The sequence below is a fragment of the Pochonia chlamydosporia genome, chromosome 5 (genome assembly GCF_001653235.2).
Source record: "Pochonia chlamydosporia 170 chromosome 5, whole genome shotgun sequence".
NCBI classification, from domain to species: Eukaryota; Fungi; Ascomycota; class Sordariomycetes; order Hypocreales; family Clavicipitaceae; genus Pochonia; species Pochonia chlamydosporia.
In genome coordinates this window covers 3,917,025-3,935,807 of record NC_035794.1, presented here as the reverse complement: position 1 = coordinate 3,935,807, position 18,783 = coordinate 3,917,025, and the positions used below count along the sequence as shown (strand labels likewise).

Below are 18,783 nucleotides of genomic sequence, written 5' to 3'. Positions count from 1 at the left end.
GTTGTTATATGTCGGAACACCAACATCATCCAAGATTCTCAATAAAGGGTGATACTGGCCGCATATGTCTCCTATAATCTGAAAAATCTGTTAGTCGATTTCGGCAGACGGCGCTCGTCCAAAGGATACCTTGATTGGGCCAGTAAGAGGCAACATGGTTGGTTGGGACAATAAAACCTTCCGTGTCACATTACAGAGACTGCGAATGTCCCATTCAGAGAGCTCCGCTTCTGCTTGACCAGCCAAAACGTCTCTACAGAGCAGTCTGTTAAGGACTTCATCTTGCTTAGAGCCCCAGCACAATTTGTTACCGGGCCGAAGCGATGGTATAACGCTATAATTGTCTTCCAAGCTGACAAAATGTGCGGTTTCCATAAAGAAGGAACATCTTGGCGTTTTGTGCGTGAGGTCAGCATCAGGCTTTCGGAGACAACTCGTTCTTCCTTTCTTCCGGCGGTCGGCCGCCAGGTTTTGTACCTCGAGCGAGAATGGGAAAGGCCCTACGCCCCTCTTTACCTTCAAAAGAATCGAATTTATCCAGTCATGATCCGAAGAACACGAATGGGCCCTATGCCTCTTGCAACCCTCGATTTGACCATTATCGGGACCGCTGATCTTACAATCGGACTCTTCTGGTGATGACTGCCGTGAAACCTCGCAAAACCAAGTTGGGGACTCAAAAAGAGAGAATGCCTCTGCTATTTGTTTGTAACTGTGGCCTAGATATGGGTGTACTGGCCCAGGTGACAAAAGGCAGAGTGGTCCCATGTGCTTTAGCAGCGATCCCAGGAGCATTGACTCACATGCTAAGGTGCATCTGCTTTGCCCCATCTGAAGTCTGGTAGCAAGCTTGAGAAGAGTTTTAATGATAGGGGATATCTTTTTATCTCTTCCACAATTCATGCGGTCTGACAATTGGCATTAGCTCCGAGTTTGGAACGCTCCTAGTACAGGATTACCTACTGATGACAGCCTCGGATATGGGGAGTCCTAGTGCGTCAAAATACCCTGTGCTACTTGCAGAGAATACCTCATGAGCTTTCTCGAGTAGCTTCTCCCGACTAAATTTGTCAAAAATAAGTATCCATAACACAAGTTCCCTGTTGTGTGCAGCTGGCAGCTCGTGTCGGAGGTGATCGATCCAGAGGTCGACAGCTAGTTCCACAGCCTCTGAACAGTTGAAATAGTCCACCAAGACTGCTATCATCGCTAGAAGCTCCAAGTCAATTGACCTAGGTATTTTGGAATTGTTCCCATGGATCACGTTCATCAATATTAAAAGCGCCTTTGGATCACCAAATGGGAGACTGTGCTTTCGTCGTCCGTCGTGAAATTGTGTCTCCCCAAGAGGCGATTTAAGCCATGCCTTGAATACGTCAGACGCGTGCTCTAGATGTTTTGATGAAACTTGGAAGTAGAAGTCTTGCGAGTCGCTTAAGTTGGGCTCGTTTGCCTCGCTGCGAGAGGTGGCTAGCATATCCTTCAGACATTCTTCGGCTTTGCTACCACCATCTTTGGTATATGCTGTAGTGTCTTGTTTTTCATCGTTCGTTGTCGAATGTGGGCTTGAAATGGCAGAATCCTGGCTGTCTGTATTGCCTGTGTACCTGGATTTCGATTCCTCGCCTGCCGATTGTGCGTTCCAGGGTGCGAATGATTCGTATTCATATTCTGGAGACTTTGACAAAACAAGAAAGATGTCGCCTTCTGGATGTACCCTCTCCAATGACTGAGGCATTGTTGTATCCCGGTATAGTAACTACGATAACTGTCAGGCATGGAAAGTTTTTAGTAAACGTGCGGGGGATACTGTCGAACCGTCACTTGATTCGCTGTATCAAAGCAGTCAGGTAGGGCAAAAGCCAACACTGTTGCCCAATGTGCGTCGCGCCTGACGGCACCAACATGAATCCGTTGACGTCTGGTCCTTTTGTGAAAAATGGTGCTACTGTATATGGGCCACGAATCTATGCGGTTCACGCGATGTAATCCTGTGGCAGCCAGATGTAATTCGTTGTCCGAACTCCCGAGGCGCAGATGTGTTTGATACACACATCGTACCATGTGAGGGTATGTACTATGCAGTTCACGTGAAATAGTTACTGGTAGCTGCTGCTTGGTCCAGCGACTTCATTTTCCCAGCGTCCCAGCATACCAAGCTACCACGGAGCTGTCTTCAATTCTGACGGAATGGGCGGCACTTGAGTTGCTGGGCTTTACAATTCGACTCAATCAAAATATTCGCACAGGAACAATATGTCCCTCCCAGAACTGCTCAGTCCAGTCACTGTTGATTTCTGGCAGGGCAGTTATTGACCGACACAACCCAGCAATCGATGGCTTTCGGATGGTCGATGATTGGGGGTTGGAGGCCAGACTCCATGGGAAGCCATTATCACAAAATACAACAATAGAATGCGCCGACGTGGAAGTCAAACGGTTCTTCACTTCTTCCACCAAGTGCGACGGGTCTCCAAGGCTCTAATATGAGGCTTGCCGGTTTCCACTAGGCCAGTTGGTTCTTCAGCAAGGCAAGCCAACCAGACTTTTTTGCACGTCTGAGATCTTCATCACGACTTTGGTAATAGTAGCTGAGATATAAAACTTTGAGCTCAGCGTAGGCTCTGTCATGGCTGTGTGCCATTGGAGTGTTGTTGCAGAAGTGTATTGTAGTGCATGTTAACGCGGAACCTTTGATATCGCGTGGCTAATTCATGTCTCTCTGTCCATCTGAATGAGGCAGCCCTTGTTAGCGAACGGCGGGCGGGAACAAAATGGATTGCCTTACGACAAGACAAGGATATGTCATTGGCATTATCCAATTCCTCAATTCCCCAAAACCCAATACTGGGTGTCGGCGTCAGGATGAGGAGAATTCGTTCTCCGCACGGAGCCGAGTTCTTGGTCCGACATAGCGCCGCATCCCCGCATGCATTTACGTGCAAGAATGGTGTCGAGTGACCTGGGGGTCACTCAGAATGGATGCATGGAAGACACGCCGAGCATGCGGGATGGCTTGTTGATGCGGTTGTGGTCAAGCGTCAGGTCGATGTTGTCTTCCCCAGGTTTGAAGTGGACTAAGTTCTGAGGATGGTCCAATGCTGGGCTGGTGCAGGCTGGCGCCCCCACTCTCCCAGCAGACCACCCTTGGTGACCCCTGGAACCCCCGCACCTTCCATGAACATGGACCGACTCACCTGGGCAGTCACCTCCAGTCTCAAGTTACATCTGTGCTAGGTACTGTTGGGTTAGGTGCCGGATATTTGACACCACTCAGATGCGCTTGAATGCAAGCAACTTTGTACTGGAGGGGAGGCCAAATGTATGGCGGCAGGGATCTATTGGCGATTGGAATACGGCACAGGCGGCGTGCTATTGTAACTGTCGTGTTGGCATTGATGCAGATGTCCAATTGCTACCATCCAAGCCTGGAGCCAAGCTCGTGGCTACAAAGTAGTCTGGTACCTGTTTCAGCACTGTTCCTACCGTGGCAGGCGCCAACACGCCGCTCCTTCCTCCAGTGCTCCAACTGACCAGACCCCTCATGCAGCTGTAGACTAGCCGGAGTCTCACCAGACCAGACAGTGGCAGACACCACCAAGGCTGCGCGTCATTGTACTTGGCGTATTTTTTGTTCTCCAACCTCTCGTACACCATTTTACACGTCAACCCCTCTTCCGCGGCCTTTATCCTTTCGTCTTTGCATCGTGGTCGCGATCGAGAGCGTATCAATCGTCCCTCAACGGACTTTGCAAGCTGTGTTGTTGTTTGCAAATGCCCTTGTGAATTTTTGATTGCACCTCTTCTCTCATCTCGGCTATGCTTTGTGCGTTTACATCCTCGGCTTTGCCCTCGTGACATAACTTTCCCTGCCGTGACTTCACCATATCCGAACGCGCCGTTTCTCGAGATTGAACCTGCGCAACGCGACTTCCATGACGCCAATTGCCAGATGATTGTGTTGTCATGATGGCGTCGAACCTGTTCCGCCCGCTCTCGTCTGAGCTTTGCTTTTCCTCCTCTACCACCGCTCGCTTGACGCGAAACCACCTCCGATTCAAAGGTTAGCTTGTCTTCTCTTTGCCTGCATTTTATGAGTCTTTTGCTCCAATTCCGGGTACATAGCTACCAGGTTTGAATATCATTTGTCACTCCCGAGCTCCATTGACCACAATTTGGCTGACTCGACCGATCTCGGAGGGGCAGATGTTCGTCCATTGCTTTGCCCGCGTCGCCAGTGGCACAATACCCTCGGACAGGCCAAACAGTCATCTTTGGTTCCGTCTGTGACCAGCAAGTCCTTGGCGCTGGTTCGCCATGCCTCTGTCGTATCGAGCCCTCCCCCAGTTTCTGGGACTCAGCATTATTCTACTGTCGTGGTGCCTCCAACAACACCATATAGCCAGCTTACAGTCGGTGTGCCCAGGGAAATCTACCCTGGTGAGCGCCGGGTTGCCTTGACTCCAACTAATGTTGCCCTCTTGCTCAAGAAGGGTTTCGGAAAGGTCATTGTCGAGCGTGGTGCCGGTTCACAGGCCGAGTTTCTTGACGATGCCTACGAAAAGGCTGGTGCTACCATGGTTGACGGTCCACAGGCTGTCTGGTCTGCATCCGACGTCGTACTCAAGGTGCGCAGCCCGTCAACCGACGAGATTGAATCTATCAAGGAGAAGCAAACGGTAATTTCCTTTCTCCAGCCGGCTCAAAATCAAGATCTGGTCAAAAAGATTGCGGATCGCAAGGCAACAATCTTTGCAATGGACATGATTCCCCGTATTTCTCGTGCACAGGTTTTTGATGCTCTTAGCAGTATGGCAAATATTGCCGGTTACAAGGCTGTTTTGGAAGCCTCCAATGTTTTTGGAAGATTCTTGACTGGTCAAGTCACGGCTGCTGGCAAAATTCCTCCTTGCAAAGTCTTGATTATTGGTGCTGGTGTTGCCGGTCTCAGTGCAATTGCCACAGCTCGCCGAATGGGAGCTATTGTGCGTGGCTTTGATACCAGACCCGCCGCTAGGGAACAAGTGCAGTCTCTCGGTGCCGAATTCATAGAGGTTGACATTCAAGAAGACGGTTCTGGTGCAGGCGGCTATGCCAAGGAAATGAGCAAAGAATTTATTGATGCCGAGATGAAGCTTTTCAAGGACCAGGCCAAGGAGGTAGACATAATCATCACCACTGCCCTGATTCCTGGCAAGCCAGCCCCGAAGCTCATCAAAACCGATATGCTGGACGTCATGAAACCCGGTAGTGTTATTGTGGATCTCGCCGCTGAAGCTGGTGGTAACTGCGAGGCTACCAAGAAGGGTGAACTGGCAATGTACAAGGACGTCAAGGTTATAGGTGAGTTGCAGGCGAAACAAATATGTCACTATTCTTGCCATTAATGTAATTACAGGCTACACTGATTTGCCATCACGTCTCCCGACTCAGTCGTCTACGCTCTACTCCAACAACATCACCAAATTCCTGCTCTCAATGTCCCCAAAGGATAAGGAATTTGGCATCGATCTCTCTGACGAAGTAGTCCGTGGCTCAATTGTTACCAAAAATGGTGAAATCATACCTCCTGCTCCTCGACCAGCTCCTCCCCCACCTGCGGCCAAACCTGCTGCTGAGGCTGTCGTCGAAATTGCAGAGCTCACTCCTTGGCAGAAGAAGACTCGGGAAGTCGCCACTGTTACTGCTGGTATGGGTAGTGTGCTCGCCTTGGGCAAGTTCACCGGTCCACTCTTCATGTCGAACGCCTTCACATTTGGTTTGGCTAGTTTGATCGGTTATCGTGTGGTTTGGGGAGTCGCTCCAGCTCTTCACTCCCCTCTCATGAGCGTCACTAATGCTATTTCCGGCATGGTTGGAGTGGGTGGCCTCTTTATCCTGGGAGGAGGATACCTGCCAGAGACCATCCCTCAAGTATTTGGTGCTCTGAGCGTCTTGCTGGCTTTTGTCAATGTTGGTGGTGGCTTCGTCATTACGAAGAGAATGCTCGACATGTTTAAGCGTAGGTATTAGGTCGATGAGGTGACGGAATACTAAAATGCTAACAGTAAGCAGGGCCGACTGACCCTCCCGAGTATCCTTGGCTCTACGCCGTACCCGCTGCTCTATTCGGTGGAGGCTTTATTGCCGCCGCATCTACCGGAGCCGGAGGCCTCGTTCAAGCTGGGTACCTCATCAGCTCAGTACTTTGTATTGGTTCCATCTCTGGTCTTGCCTCTCAGGCTACTGCCCGAATGGGCAACATGCTTGGCATTCTTGGTGTTGGTTCTGGCGTTTTAGCAAGCTTGCTTGCAGTTGGATTCTCTCCAGAAGTTCTGACTCAATTTGGCGCACTTGCTACGATTGGTGCAATGGCTGGCAAGTCTCCTCGTTTGGTCGACTTGACATGTATACTGACAGATTGCAGGAATGCTGATTGGCAAGCGCATTACCCCTACTGATCTTCCTCAGACCGTTGCTGCTCTGCACTCTGTAGTTGGCTTGGCTGCTGTCTTGACTAGCATTGGTAGTGTAATGGCGGATGTTACCGACATTTCGACCTTGCACATGGTTACCGCGTACCTTGGCGTACTTATTGGTACGTTCAATTTACCTGCAATTTGCGACGACCCCGACTGTACTAGTACCTAACCGCGTATAGGTGGCATTACATTCACTGGCTCCCTCGTAGCCTTCATGAAGCTTGCGGGTAGAATGTCTTCCAAACCCACAATTCTTCCGGGTCGCCATGTTCTTAATGGAGGACTACTCGCTACTAACGTGGCGACTATGGGTGCCTTTATCACGATGGCACCAGGAAGCCCATTGATTGCAGCTGGCGCTCTTGCTGCAAATACCGCACTCAGTTTCGTCAAAGGGTACACGACAACGGCGGCCATTGGTGGTGCCGACATGCGTATGTATCTCCGGTCCAAAGCCTCGCATACTGTACTAATCCCTTATAGCCGTTGTCATCACTGTATTGAACGCATACAGTGGATTCGCCCTCGTCGCTGAAGGCTTCATGTTGGACAATCCCCTCCTCACAAGTGTTGGAGCACTCATAGGTGTATCCGGTTCTATTCTCTCATACATCATGTGTGTGGCAATGAATAGATCTCTCACAAATGTGCTGTTTGGAGGGTTATCGACGCCGACGGCAGTGCAAGAATTTAAACCTCAAGGTGAGGTCACCCAAACTAGTGTAGATGATCTGGCCGATGCAATGTTAAATTCGGAGTCGGTTATTTTGGTCGTTGGCTACGGCATGGCTGTAGCCAAAGCCCAGTACGCTATCTCATCAATCGTCTCGCAGCTACGCTCAAAGGGCATCACCGTCCGATTTGCCATTCACCCAGTGGCTGGTAGAATGCCCGGCCAGTGTAACGTCTTGTTGGCTGAAGCCAGTGTGCCGTATGACATCGTGTTGGAAATGGATGAGATCAATGACGACTTCCCAGACACCGACTTGACTGTTGTCATTGGTGCCAACGACACTGTTAACCCCATCGCTATGGAGAAAGGCAGCGCCATCGAGGGCATGCCCGTGTTGCATGCTTGGAAGAGCAAACAGGTCGTGGTGATGAAGAGAGGCATGGCAAGTGGATATGGTGAGTATCATTGGACCAGCACTGGTGGACAGAGCTAATCATCGTAGCTGATGTTCCCAACCCTATGTTTTACATGCCCAATACGAAGATGCTGTTCGGCGATGCCAGAAATACATGCGAAGGTATGTTTTACTCCCTGAACACCGTTAGCACTTACTAACGCCTGGTAGCGATCAAATCAGCTATCGAGGCCAAGATGTAGAGGAGACTGGATGACTGGGGTTTTGTCTTTGTTTTTGCATGCCATAGTTTTTGCAAGTGACAGTAGACCAGCTAGACGGCTAGACACTGTTAGACTTTGAATGCGCAAATGATGCAAAAGCTGATATGTGGTTGTGGTAAATACCTACCAATGTGAGGACCGGATAGATTGTGTTTCTGATGTAGTCTGTACGAGGCAAAAGTATCACTGGGTATTCACCCTCCCACTGCATCGAACGTCAACCGCATCCATGTCACGGCCATAATCAAGCTGGGCTGAAATAGCAGGTGGAACCTTCTTGGTGACAAAGGAATTCTTTAATTCTTTGATTGGTAATCCTGAGACTCTCTACAATCCATATGTACAATCTTTCCCCCTTGACTATAACATCTACGTCCGCGGCGCAGCCACCGGCTCCCATGCCGAAACCTTAGGCTTAGTTCTGCACACAGTCAGCACACATGAACTCCATCTCAAAAAGCCTCTGTCCAAATCCAGATGCAACTTACGTGCTGTACGTCTTGAACGCAGCCCTGGTCTGTGTGTAATTGGGAATGGCGTAAGGCTTTTCAAACTTTCGTAGACCCGTAACCATCAATGCATCCTCGGTAGGCGGCTTGTCCACACTATATGACATCCACGCGTGCCAGCCGGGCTCAATCTGAGCGGCATCGTAGTCGTGCTTCGCGTATTCGACCCAGCGGGTACGGAGGGGCAATTCTTCCATGTTTTCAAAGAACTTGTTGCCGGCACGGTCGGTGCCTACTAGGCGACCATATTTGGTGTCGCCTGTGCATCAATTAATTCGTCAGCTCGGTCTAATCGCAACTACCAGGGAGATTTAATCCATACCGATGTACTGTTTACGGAGAGTCGAAGTTAGTAGCCGTCATTTTTTGTCGATGATCGTGTCGAGAGGTTAGGGAACATACCAGCATTTGGCGGAAGTAATCCTGCAAACAGTTAGCATATGGCTGGCAATTGAGCAGTGTAATAACAAACCTTGATGCCAACCTTGCGCAGGTTGCTCAAAGTACGGGGGAGAGTCGACATCTTGGCGGTATCTGTTTCGCCGACGATTTGATGAGAGGAATATCGCAAGTTGACGTCGGAGGTTGAGATCAAGTCGTGGAATTGGCCGGGAAAACTTCGGGTGGGTCCGGCTCGGCCAATGGTGCAGCTTCAATTGGTGAGCTCAGGAACCAGCAGCCAAAAACTCCACAGCTACAAATCTACGAACAAGGCGAGAGGCAAAACAAGGTTCAAGCTTCTTTCGGTGGGATAATATTATATTCTGCTGGGATGTTTGCACGAACCTGTACGCGGTGTCTTGCACGACCGCGCGCCGGTGTGCTGCGTACAAATGTCGCTTCTATGCGGGCGCAATGCAGAGCCTTTGGCACTGCACCGTCAGGAGCTTCAACAGGTGCAGCATCGGGAAGTGGTCTCAGTGTTGGGACATTGGTGCCGATTGTGAGCGAGTTGGACCGCATGGCTCCGAGTTTTGATTTGCGAGGCGAGAATATCCGTGTTATCAAGACACCAGCCGAATTTTACGAAACGTTAAAGGTATAACACTATCGACGATTGCCGATAAGGAATCAGGATGTGGTTTGGAATGTGACAGCTAATTCAGACAGGATCGGATACGCAATGCAAAGCAACGAATATTCTTATCGACGCTATACATAGGGAAATCCGAAAAGGAGCTCATCGACACCATCCAAGATGCCATGCGACGCAACCCCCAGCTGAAACTGAGCATACTAACGGACTGCTTGCGAGGCACTCGAGAAGCGCCAAATCCATCCTGCGCTTCGTTATTAGCACCGCTTGTTACCGAGTTTGGCGCAGATCGAGTCGAAGTTCGCATGTATCATACGCCAAACTTGACTGGGCTGAGAAAAAAGTATATTCCGAATAGGATAAACGAGGGCTGGGGTCTACAGCATATGAAGCTTTATGGAGTTGATGACGAAATTATCCTGTCGGGGTTCGTATGGGAAGGTTCCCTGTCTAGGACTGAAGATGGACTAATGTTTATCAGTGCGAACTTGTCGACGGACTATTTTACAAATCGACAAGATAGATATCATCTGTTTTCTTCAAAAGAGGTGACCGAGCACTTTTGGCGCATTCACAACGGTGTTGGATCATTTAGCTTCCTGGTACAGCCGTCGCAAGAAGATGCAGGATTTACGCTTACCTGGCCAAAGGCCAATTCCGCGCCATCACCATTAGACGATCCACAGGCTTTTATCAAGAGCTCAAGTCTGACATTGAGAAAATTGGTTGCGCCGCAGGCTGAACAGCTACCCAAGGGTGACTTTAGCAATACGAGGGTGTATATGCTTGGGCAATTCTCCCAAGTCATGCAGCCAGACCACTCTACCGAACTTCCTGTCATCACACACATTCTGCAGAAGCTTGCTCTGCCTGAATATCAGGGCTCGTCGTGGACCTTCACTGCCGGCTACTTCAACCCGGCTCCTTCATTAACCAAGCTCCTCATTGGGACGGCGTCAACGAACAACACCGTCATCACAGCTGCGCCAGAGGCAAATGGCTTTTACAAGTCAAAGGGTGTATCGGGTCTACTTCCAGATGCGTATGTCCTCCTTGCTCGCCGGTTTCTAGATAACATCAATCAAAACCGTCGTGAGAATGATATCACTTTGAAGGAATGGCGGTTTGGTACTGTTGGTCACCCCGGAGGGTGGACATATCACGCCAAGGGCCTCTGGGTGACTATGCCTGGTGATACGACGCCCTCGATGAGCATCATCGGTAGCTCAAACTATACAAAGCGGAGCTACTCGCATGATTTGGAGGTTGGTGCGTTGATTGTCACGAGGGATGAGACATTGAAGAAGCAGCTTGGCGATGAACAAACTTGGCTGCAGGAGCATTCGAAGAAGGTGACTAGAGATGATTTTGCAAAGAACGAGAGGAGGGTTGGGTTGAAGGTGAGGATTGCCATGTGGATTGTATCTTTGGTTGGTGGTGCATTGTAATGTGTACTATAGAATTGATACCCAGTCGATAGAGTTGTGCTTAGGGGTTTGTTGTATATTATCCTCGGGACGGATATTATTTCATCTCTGGAAACCGTAACGAGTTGCAGGTTGTTTGCGTTCTAATGATGATTTTGATACAGATGAATCTATAATTGTACAGTAGCTCCGTGTTATCCTTACAAGACAACCTCACCAACCGACGGACGACTCTTAGTCAATCCGCCAACTGCAACACGAGTGACCAAATCGCTCTGATGCCTCTCAATCATCTCCTTCAACACGCTCCTCTCCATGACAACCTTGCCCGTTTCCAACAAGTCCTTGACATCTACATCCTCCACATCAAGCGCACGTCCTTCCCAAGGAACCTGCTCCATAGCCTCGTACAGTCTCTCCCTCACGTCACCAGTCACAAAAAGTGTTCGCCCATCAGCGCGACCAAGCCCCAGCGTGCTCAAAACACTCTTCACGTATTTCTGTAGGTATGCCTCCCGCAGCCCATCCTTCAGGTACTTGTCGGCCAGCATCTCAAAATCAGCCGGCATAGCCAGTTCCATTCCATCTTCGCAGATGATCAGTTCGCCCCTTCTGTACCTGTAGCTGAGGGCGGTTCGCCACGCCTTGTCGTACACCTTGCGGTTGAGCTTGCTCCCGAAATCACGGGGCTTTGGGCCGAACGTCTTGCCACCTCCGCGGAGGATGGGACTCTGCTTGGTGCCGAGACGGGCGCGGCCGGTGCCCTTCTGCGGACGGACCTTGCGGTGAGAGCCGTGGACTTCGTAGCGGGTTTTGCTGGAGGCGGTACCTTGACGGGTGTTGTCGCCTTCGAAGGTGATGGCGTGGTGGAGGATGTCGCGGCGGAGGGGGAGGTAGAGGTGTTGGACGGACCATTGCTCGAGGGAGGTTGGTTCAAGGGAGGGAAAGCTGTGGATTGTGACAGGGACAGTTGAGACTGAAGATGTGTTAGCTGAGGTGGGAAGGCTTCTTGTGCGCTAGGGGTGCTAACCTGGGTTCCAGGACTGGACGAGGGATTGTGTCGTTGCGGATCGTGTGATTTCTGGTGATGATGCCTCGGTGGCCATTGATCTGGAGAAGGTCTTGCTGAGGTTGACGGGCTGCGAGGAAGGTGAGTATGGTGACTGAGTCGGGGGATAGAGTTGCTGATGGTTTGTGGACATACCTTGGCAGACACCTTCAGTGCAGCCATTGCCTCATTGAGGCAGCCCAACGTCGTCTTTGAAGCCATCATCAGAAGTAGGCGACGAAGCAGAGCGTGTCAATTGCCCTGGTTCGCATGAGCTGATGGTATGTAGGCTTGCGGTGCGAAGCTGTTGCTGTCAATTGCTGGTTGGTTTGCAAAGTGCTTCACTCAAAAATCATGACCTCTTCTTCGACTCTGTTGGTTGGCCGAACGGCTTGTTCCGCGCCGACCCCCGAAATTTTTGTGGGGCCGTCGTGTGCCAATGTTCAAATTATCGACTTGGAGCATTTTCTACCACAGACAGCTTCGAGGTCCAAAAAAGGACCATCAGCGTCAACAACCCTTCACACAACCATCGTGACAGACACAAAATGTCACGGTGTCAGGCCGTCGCGCGGCCGCTCGCAAGGCAATTGCGGCAGCCATGCGCAGTCCGGCCATTCACGACGGGCGCGCCTCGAGCCGCTGAGGTTCAGGACCAAGCTGCTGCCAAAGAACCCAGCGCCTTGGATCTGAATCCCGATACTGTCCTTCCAGAGTTCGAAGCCCAACTGATCAAAGCCGGAAAGATGCCAATTGGCTCGAGAAGACGACGGGTGGCGATGCGCACGACCCAGGATATCCCCTTCGAGCAGTTGCCGTACCAGGCGTTTCAGGAGGCCAGGAAGATTTTGGCCGCTGATCGCGACGACAAGCTGGCCAAGATTAGATCCGAACTGGAGAAAATTGCGAAATTGGAGAAGAAGGATGCAACCGATGTTAAAGGTGGGCAGAAGATGAAGGATACCAAGCTGGCCAGCTTGAGGAGGGAGGTGGAGCGATTGAAGCTGCTGGCGGATTCGAATGACCCCTTGGTCAAGAAGCGATTTGAAGACGGATTAGGTGAGTTGGTGCATATTTTGAGCACTTCGTTTTGGTCTCTCATCGTGCACATTACGAATACTGACTATGTATGATGTGCAGGCGACATGAACAAGCCGATTTACCGGGCTCTTGCCGAGAAGAAATGGCGTTCGTACGATCACCGCCTCATCACCCAGCGAATCAAGCAGTTCAACATCGTTCCTGATGTTCTGCCCAAGCTCGAACCTACCGCCGACGTCCAGCTGTTCTTCCGCCAGTCCAAAATTGCCCCTGGCGAAATCGTGGACAGTCTTGTGAGCGAGAATGCTCCCCGCCTGCGTGTTCAAGTCTTCGACAAGGGCGAGCGCCTGGTCACCATTGTTGTTCTGGATTCCGACGTTCCCGACATCGACAACGACAGCTTCGCCAAGCGATGCCACTACCTCGCTGCCAACATCCCCATCAGCCCAACCCAGACGTCTCTCCCGCTGAGCAAGATTCTCGCCGACGATCAGCTGGCCGTCCCCTGGATGCCGGCGTTTTCACAGAAAGGCGCTCCTTACCACAGACTGGGTATCTATCTCCTCGAGCAGAAGCCCGGCGAGAAGATTGACGTCTCCAAGCTGAAGGAGCTGTATTCTGCGCGGGACAATTTCTCTCTCAAGTCGATGCGCACCAAGTTTGGCCTCACACCATTTGGCTTCAACATTTTCCGATCTGTGTGGGATGAGAATACGGCTGCCGTCATGGCACGTCATAGTATCCCTGGCTCTGAGGTCGAGCTACGTCCTACGCGGGTGCACAGCTTGAAGCCTCCTGTGAAGCCTCGTGGTTGGGAAGCCAAGCGGCAGGGTCCCAAGTACCGTCATCTTTGGAAGTATACCAAGCGTATCAAGGGTATTTCCAATGCCAGGGGCTGGATCAAGAGGAGGTAAATGGCTTGGAGGGGTGGCGAGGCTGTGTATTATATTGGTGTATATTTACAGAAAAGTAAAGCCATATCATGTAGAACTATACATTTTCTTAGAAACATGATGCCATCAGATCAACTCAGTGGTAGAGTAACTTGTACACACAATTATCACCTGTACTCTCTGATCCATCTGACGACACGGTCTTGGCGAGCTTGTTCTTGGGCACACACGTCTCCCGATTGACATATCGAGTCACTTCAAGCCGTCCACGAACGTGTACCATTTAATTGATGCTTTCCGTCACTTTGTACCTCGCATGGTTACTTGCAAGCTTTCGACACAAGATTTTGCGGTTAGGTCTAGGGTAGCCATGGCCGCAATATGATTCTACACAACATCGGGTACTTCTGCTTTCCAGGTTGATAGTCCGCGCTTCTTGATTTTTCGACTGTAAAGTTTTCTTCCGTATGACATTCAAGAGTTTCCGGATACGGTCAACGACGGCAAAAACTATCCCGAAATGTGACGTACATTGACTGCCAAGGTAGGTACCGAACGATAGTGCTGCGGGGTAAGACAGATCAACTTGAGCATGACTATTTCTCATCATTGCATCTGTTCAGTGATTTCTAGGCTATTAATCTATCTCACAGCGAAAGGTGTTGACAATAACCCAATAACGTACCTCTCACACCATTGCCGTGTCCGAAAAGCGGCTTCTTTGTCGTACCCAAAATGGAGACCCGCGAAGAGCGACTGGCAGCCCAAGCCAAACATGTCGAAGAAGTTCAAAAAGCATTTCCAAACGAAGACACGTCATCACTATTGGAAAATATGCAAAACAGTGTACATTTTGAGTATGATATAAAGGTAACTTTGGAGTCCATTACCCTTCCGAGCAGCAATCAATGCCAGTGCTTACGCCGCCCCTCAGGATACTCTCGGGGAAGAGGTATGGGACAAGATGGATGAAATCATGGTGGAAGTGTACGACGCCAAGTCAGTTGAAGAAATTGAAGGGATCAAATTAAAAGCTAGGAAATGTCTTGATGGGCATCGGGAGCTGCAGGAACGGTTTGATGTTGTCTTTGAGGAGCTTGATCTTCAGGCTGTTGCTCTGGCTGATGATATGACTCCGGAGAGTGTAACGAAAAATGGGTAAAGATCTTACTCGGGGGTTTAACTGCGATTTGTATTCTTATTGTTTGGCTTTAGATGTGTAAGGTGAGCTGCTGTTCAGGTAGATTGTTGTTACTGCGAACCTGCTGTTCGGATGGTTACTTTAGAAGTTGATCTCTGATTGACCTTCAAATTCCCTTTACTGGCAGAAAAAGTTTCAAACAATTGATCCCTGTTTGAAAAGCCCTGGGTTCTTTCTTAATACGAAGTACCTCAGCAATGGATGGCCTCGTTAGTAAGGCACCCTCAATTGATGTCATCAATTCCCCCACCAGGTGTCGTTTCTGCTCTTCAACGCTCCTCTATTCCGAAGGCATAAAACAGAGAAGAAATTGCTTCAATGAAGTCTGCCTCAATTAGTGCCGTCCGACTTGTAGCCTCAATCACGATAAAGAGGACGCTTCCTCATCACCTACCACTTAACCAGGCCCGGACCTACATCCCAGGAAACAACATGGCTAAACGAGATCCGAGTACATTGTCAAACTATCATGCTTGGAGAACACGACATACAACATTGGACCTCCGAATCGACTTTGCAAACAGAGAGTTAACTGGCAACGTAACCCTAGACCTTGAGTCCTTGACAGATGGGCAAAGTGATGAGGTAGTTTTGGATTGCCAATCTGTCCGCGTTGCAACAGTGGAAATCAACTCATCACCTACTATCTGGGAGATTGGTCCAGAGACAAAAGCACTCGGATCTCCATTACAAGTTGCGGTGCCACTCAGAGCAACGTTAGGGCAAATTGTGAAAGTTAAGATCAACTTTCGCACAACTGACAAGTGTACCGCCTTGCTGTGGCTGGGCCCAGAGCAAACTGGAAACGACGGCTCATTTGTCTTTTCTCAATGCTATTCGATACATGCTCGGACGCTGTTCCCATGTCAAGACACACCTGATGTCAAGTCAACATACGCGATGAGCATCTCATCACCAAGTAGAGTTGTCTCAAGTGGACTTCCCAAAGGGGAACAGAATAAGGGTGATGAGAAAACGTATTTCTTTGAGCAGAATATCCCGATCCCTACGTATTTGTTTGCGTTGGCTTCAGGAAATTTGGCCACTGCCTCTATTGGCCCAAACTCATCCGTAGTTGCGAGCCCAAAACAAATTGAGCAGTGTAGAGAAGAGTTTGAAGGTGGAATATGTCCATTGATGGGAGAAGCCGAGGCGTTACTGACGCCATACGTTTGGGGTCAATACAATTTGTTGATTATGCCCCCTAGCTTTCCGTACGGTGGTAAGTTGATATCGAAAAGTGCAAAATCATACATGCAGCGGCATTGACTAAATGTATGTAGGAATGGAACATCCCATATTTACCTTTGCGTCCCCTACTATCATGACTGGCGACGGCCAAGGCTTGAGAGACGTTATTCCTCACGAACTTTCGCACAGTTGGAGCGGCAATCTTGTTACGAATGCTAGCTGGGAACACTAGTGAGTGGAATTGCCTCAAAGTTCGCTGTGATTGTGCCTCTGATTATTGGAGTAGCTGGCTAAACGAGGGCTGGACAGTGTACCTTGAGCGCCGGCTTGCGTCCAAGATACATGGGGATGCGTACTTTGGCCTCGCATCCATCCTTGGTTGGAAGCGACTGCGTAAGTATCAGTTCCAATTACGACACCTAGTAAAAGTGTAGGGTCTGGTACTGATAAAGTACGTGTAGAAGATGATGTGGAACGTCTTGGTCCTGACCACGAGTTTACCAAGCTTTGCGTCAATCTATCAGGTGTACACCCCGATGATGCCTTCTGCTCGATCCCTTATGAGAAAGGATTTTGTCTTATATATTTGCTCGAGAGAGTTGTTGGCCGAAACAATTTCGACGACTTCATACGCCACTACTTTACTGTTTGGGCCGAAAAGTCATTGGATTCGAACGAGTTTCAGGTAACGTTTCTCACTTTCTTTGCAGACCCGAAATATGTCCATCTAAAAGATCAACTGGGATCAATTAAATGGAAAGAATTATTTTGCCAGCCGGGATTGCCAGAAAAGCCGTCATATGACACATCTCTTGTGGACACATGCTATCAGCAAGCAGAGGCATGGAAAGATAAAGTAGGTTTTTCCACGTGTTTCCCATCGGCAACTAGCATCAGTGGACACATTTAATTCGATATCGGTAGATATTTGTTCCAACTGAGAATGATATTCGCGACTGGTCCTCGAGCCAGAAACTTGTGTTGTTGAACGCGATTCTCGATTTCGAACAGCCGCTTTCTGTTTCACAGTCCCGAGCGCTGGGAACGGTGTACCAAATGTCATCGTGTACTAATGCAATATTGAGGACAGCATATTACCAAATCGCCCTGCGAGCTGGCGACGTGACCCAGCTCTCCGGTGTGGCAGACTTCCTGGGCCAGATAGGCACGCTTCGCTATGTTCGGCAACTGTACAAAGCGCTGGCAGCAGTTGATATCGACCTGGCAGTTCTTACATTCGAAAAGAACAGGTACTTCTATCATCCTACGTGTGCTACATTGGTTGATAAAGAGCTCCAAGCTATTGGGCGAAAGGTGAAAGGTACTGGATATAGGTAGTAGGGGCGGGATAGATGTCGCAGCAGCCCCCTCTTATGCATATATATTTGCCACACCACCAATGAAACCAGTACCGTGTAGAACGTACAGTGCAAAGTTGAAAGAGTACATAGTGAGATGTACCTCTAGTTTTGGCTTTGGGGTCTGCTATTCCGGTAGCGAAGCCACCATAACCACCCGCCAAGGATATTTCCCGAAACCCGTACAGTGTATTCCCCTGGGTGGGTAGCTGGAAGCCCTTCCAACATCTTTGATTAGCTCCAAGGTTGGGTTGGTGCAGATACGTACCGCTTTGGCCTCTTGCGACATCACGTTGTGTCGTGTCGTTCGTGTTGACAGAAAGGCACCACTTCTATGTGTTGATACCCCGTGGATTTAGTTTCCCAACATTGGAGACAGGACTGGCTGGGAGAGAGTTTGTAGATTGGCCCACGCAAGTATCGCCACCGCAAAGTTGGCCGGAACAGAAGCATTAGAAAAGAGACAGAGGCCGGCAACAATATTCTCAGCGTGCCTCGGGCCTCGTACAGACACATCAACGGAAGCTTGAACACTTCATTGAAGAAAATAAACAAACTCGTTTCCTTTTGCAAAGCCGAAAGACCCACCAGAGCTTGGCCTCATAACACGCCGATTCAACGGCTTCAGGGGTCATGGATCTTGGGCTCTGGGTAGCTTGTCAGACAGGCCAAGAGGACCTATCACGTTGACACCACGCCTAGCAATAACCCGGTAGCAAAATATACTGGCGGCTGATTACGGCGTGCGGAATCCTATTGCTATTGGGCCGTAAAACACGCGACCTCCCTTGGCAGCCCAACTTCTTGATGCATTTTCTCATCGACTTTTGGCATGCCATGGAGTAACAATTGGGATCACCATAAGTGATGGTTTAGATTTCGTATTGGCTGGTTTGTAAGCCCAATATTGGTGTTTAGAAGAGTTGTTGTGCGTTGAAATGGACACAAAAGCGGCCACGGAAACGCCCACAACGAAAGATGCGTCGACGTGTCATGATTCTGTGACACATATGGAGTCAAGGAGATAGAAAAATCGCTATTGACAACGACTAGATTAAAATCTTGGACATGGAAATTCGGGGAAACGCGTCATTACATTCTGAAACCGCTCGCTTCGAACCATCCCGTGATTGTCGGCAAATGCGTGGCTCAACTGTTACCATAATTGCGTTGCACCTTCAACCAATTGCGGCCAAACTGCATCCTTTGCGTGTAATAGAGCCCCAGATTACTGTCTGTCAATACTATTGCCACCGTTTGAGTCGGC

The 18,783-nt window shown here is 49.7% G+C and overlaps 7 protein-coding genes across 7 annotated transcripts; 4 read left to right on the top strand and 3 right to left on the bottom strand.

Annotated features, from left to right (window-relative positions):
- Positions 1 to 71: 71 nt before the first annotated feature.
- On the bottom strand, positions 72 to 1,907 carry VFPPC_16340 (hypothetical protein; the record flags this gene model as incomplete). The annotated part of the gene is made up of 4 exons (XM_022429010.1): positions 72 to 78; positions 152 to 908; positions 1,015 to 1,759; positions 1,845 to 1,907. 4 exons carry the CDS (start codon positions 1,905 to 1,907, stop codon positions 72 to 74), a joined length of 1,572 nt encoding a protein of 523 aa, XP_022284332.1.
- A 2,062-nt stretch (positions 1,908 to 3,969) lies between these two features.
- VFPPC_06489 (NAD(P) transhydrogenase, mitochondrial precursor) lies at positions 3,970 to 7,791 on the top strand (the record flags this gene model as incomplete). The annotated part of the gene is made up of 9 exons (XM_022428515.1): positions 3,970 to 4,063; positions 4,126 to 5,343; positions 5,399 to 6,001; positions 6,055 to 6,345; positions 6,407 to 6,577; positions 6,641 to 6,895; positions 6,945 to 7,589; positions 7,637 to 7,711; positions 7,760 to 7,791. 9 exons carry the CDS (start codon positions 3,970 to 3,972, stop codon positions 7,789 to 7,791), a joined length of 3,384 nt encoding a protein of 1,127 aa, XP_022284331.1.
- A 390-nt stretch (positions 7,792 to 8,181) lies between these two features.
- Positions 8,182 to 8,844, bottom strand: VFPPC_16339 (NADH:ubiquinone oxidoreductase; the record flags this gene model as incomplete). The annotated part of the gene is made up of 5 exons (XM_018294092.1): positions 8,182 to 8,233; positions 8,301 to 8,580; positions 8,644 to 8,650; positions 8,724 to 8,744; positions 8,794 to 8,844. 5 exons carry the CDS (start codon positions 8,842 to 8,844, stop codon positions 8,182 to 8,184), a joined length of 411 nt encoding a protein of 136 aa, XP_018142694.1.
- A 321-nt stretch (positions 8,845 to 9,165) lies between these two features.
- Positions 9,166 to 10,805, top strand: VFPPC_06488 (CDP-diacylglycerol-glycerol-3-phosphate 3-phosphatidyltransferase; the record flags this gene model as incomplete). Its single annotated transcript, XM_018285513.1, has 3 exons — positions 9,166 to 9,360; positions 9,432 to 9,784; positions 9,839 to 10,805. 3 exons carry the CDS (start codon positions 9,166 to 9,168, stop codon positions 10,803 to 10,805), a joined length of 1,515 nt encoding a protein of 504 aa, XP_018142693.1.
- A 179-nt stretch (positions 10,806 to 10,984) lies between these two features.
- Positions 10,985 to 12,015, bottom strand: VFPPC_06487 (60S ribosomal protein L4 precursor; the record flags this gene model as incomplete). The annotated part of the gene is made up of 3 exons (XM_018285512.1): positions 10,985 to 11,760; positions 11,815 to 11,923; positions 11,989 to 12,015. 3 exons carry the CDS (start codon positions 12,013 to 12,015, stop codon positions 10,985 to 10,987), a joined length of 912 nt encoding a protein of 303 aa, XP_018142692.1.
- A 365-nt stretch (positions 12,016 to 12,380) lies between these two features.
- VFPPC_06486 (ribosomal protein 35) lies at positions 12,381 to 13,787 on the top strand (the record flags this gene model as incomplete). Its single annotated transcript, XM_018285511.1, has 2 exons — positions 12,381 to 12,891; positions 12,973 to 13,787. The coding sequence occupies 2 exons, from the start codon at positions 12,381 to 12,383 to the stop codon at positions 13,785 to 13,787; spliced, it is 1,326 nt and encodes a 441-aa protein (XP_018142691.1).
- Positions 13,788 to 15,399: 1,612 nt separating this feature from the next.
- VFPPC_06484 (leukotriene A-4 hydrolase) lies at positions 15,400 to 17,496 on the top strand (the record flags this gene model as incomplete). Its single annotated transcript, XM_022428514.1, has 5 exons — positions 15,400 to 16,189; positions 16,251 to 16,389; positions 16,445 to 16,551; positions 16,620 to 17,014; positions 17,083 to 17,496. The coding sequence occupies 5 exons, from the start codon at positions 15,400 to 15,402 to the stop codon at positions 17,494 to 17,496; spliced, it is 1,845 nt and encodes a 614-aa protein (XP_022284330.1).
- Between the last annotated feature and the right edge of the window lie 1,287 nt (positions 17,497 to 18,783).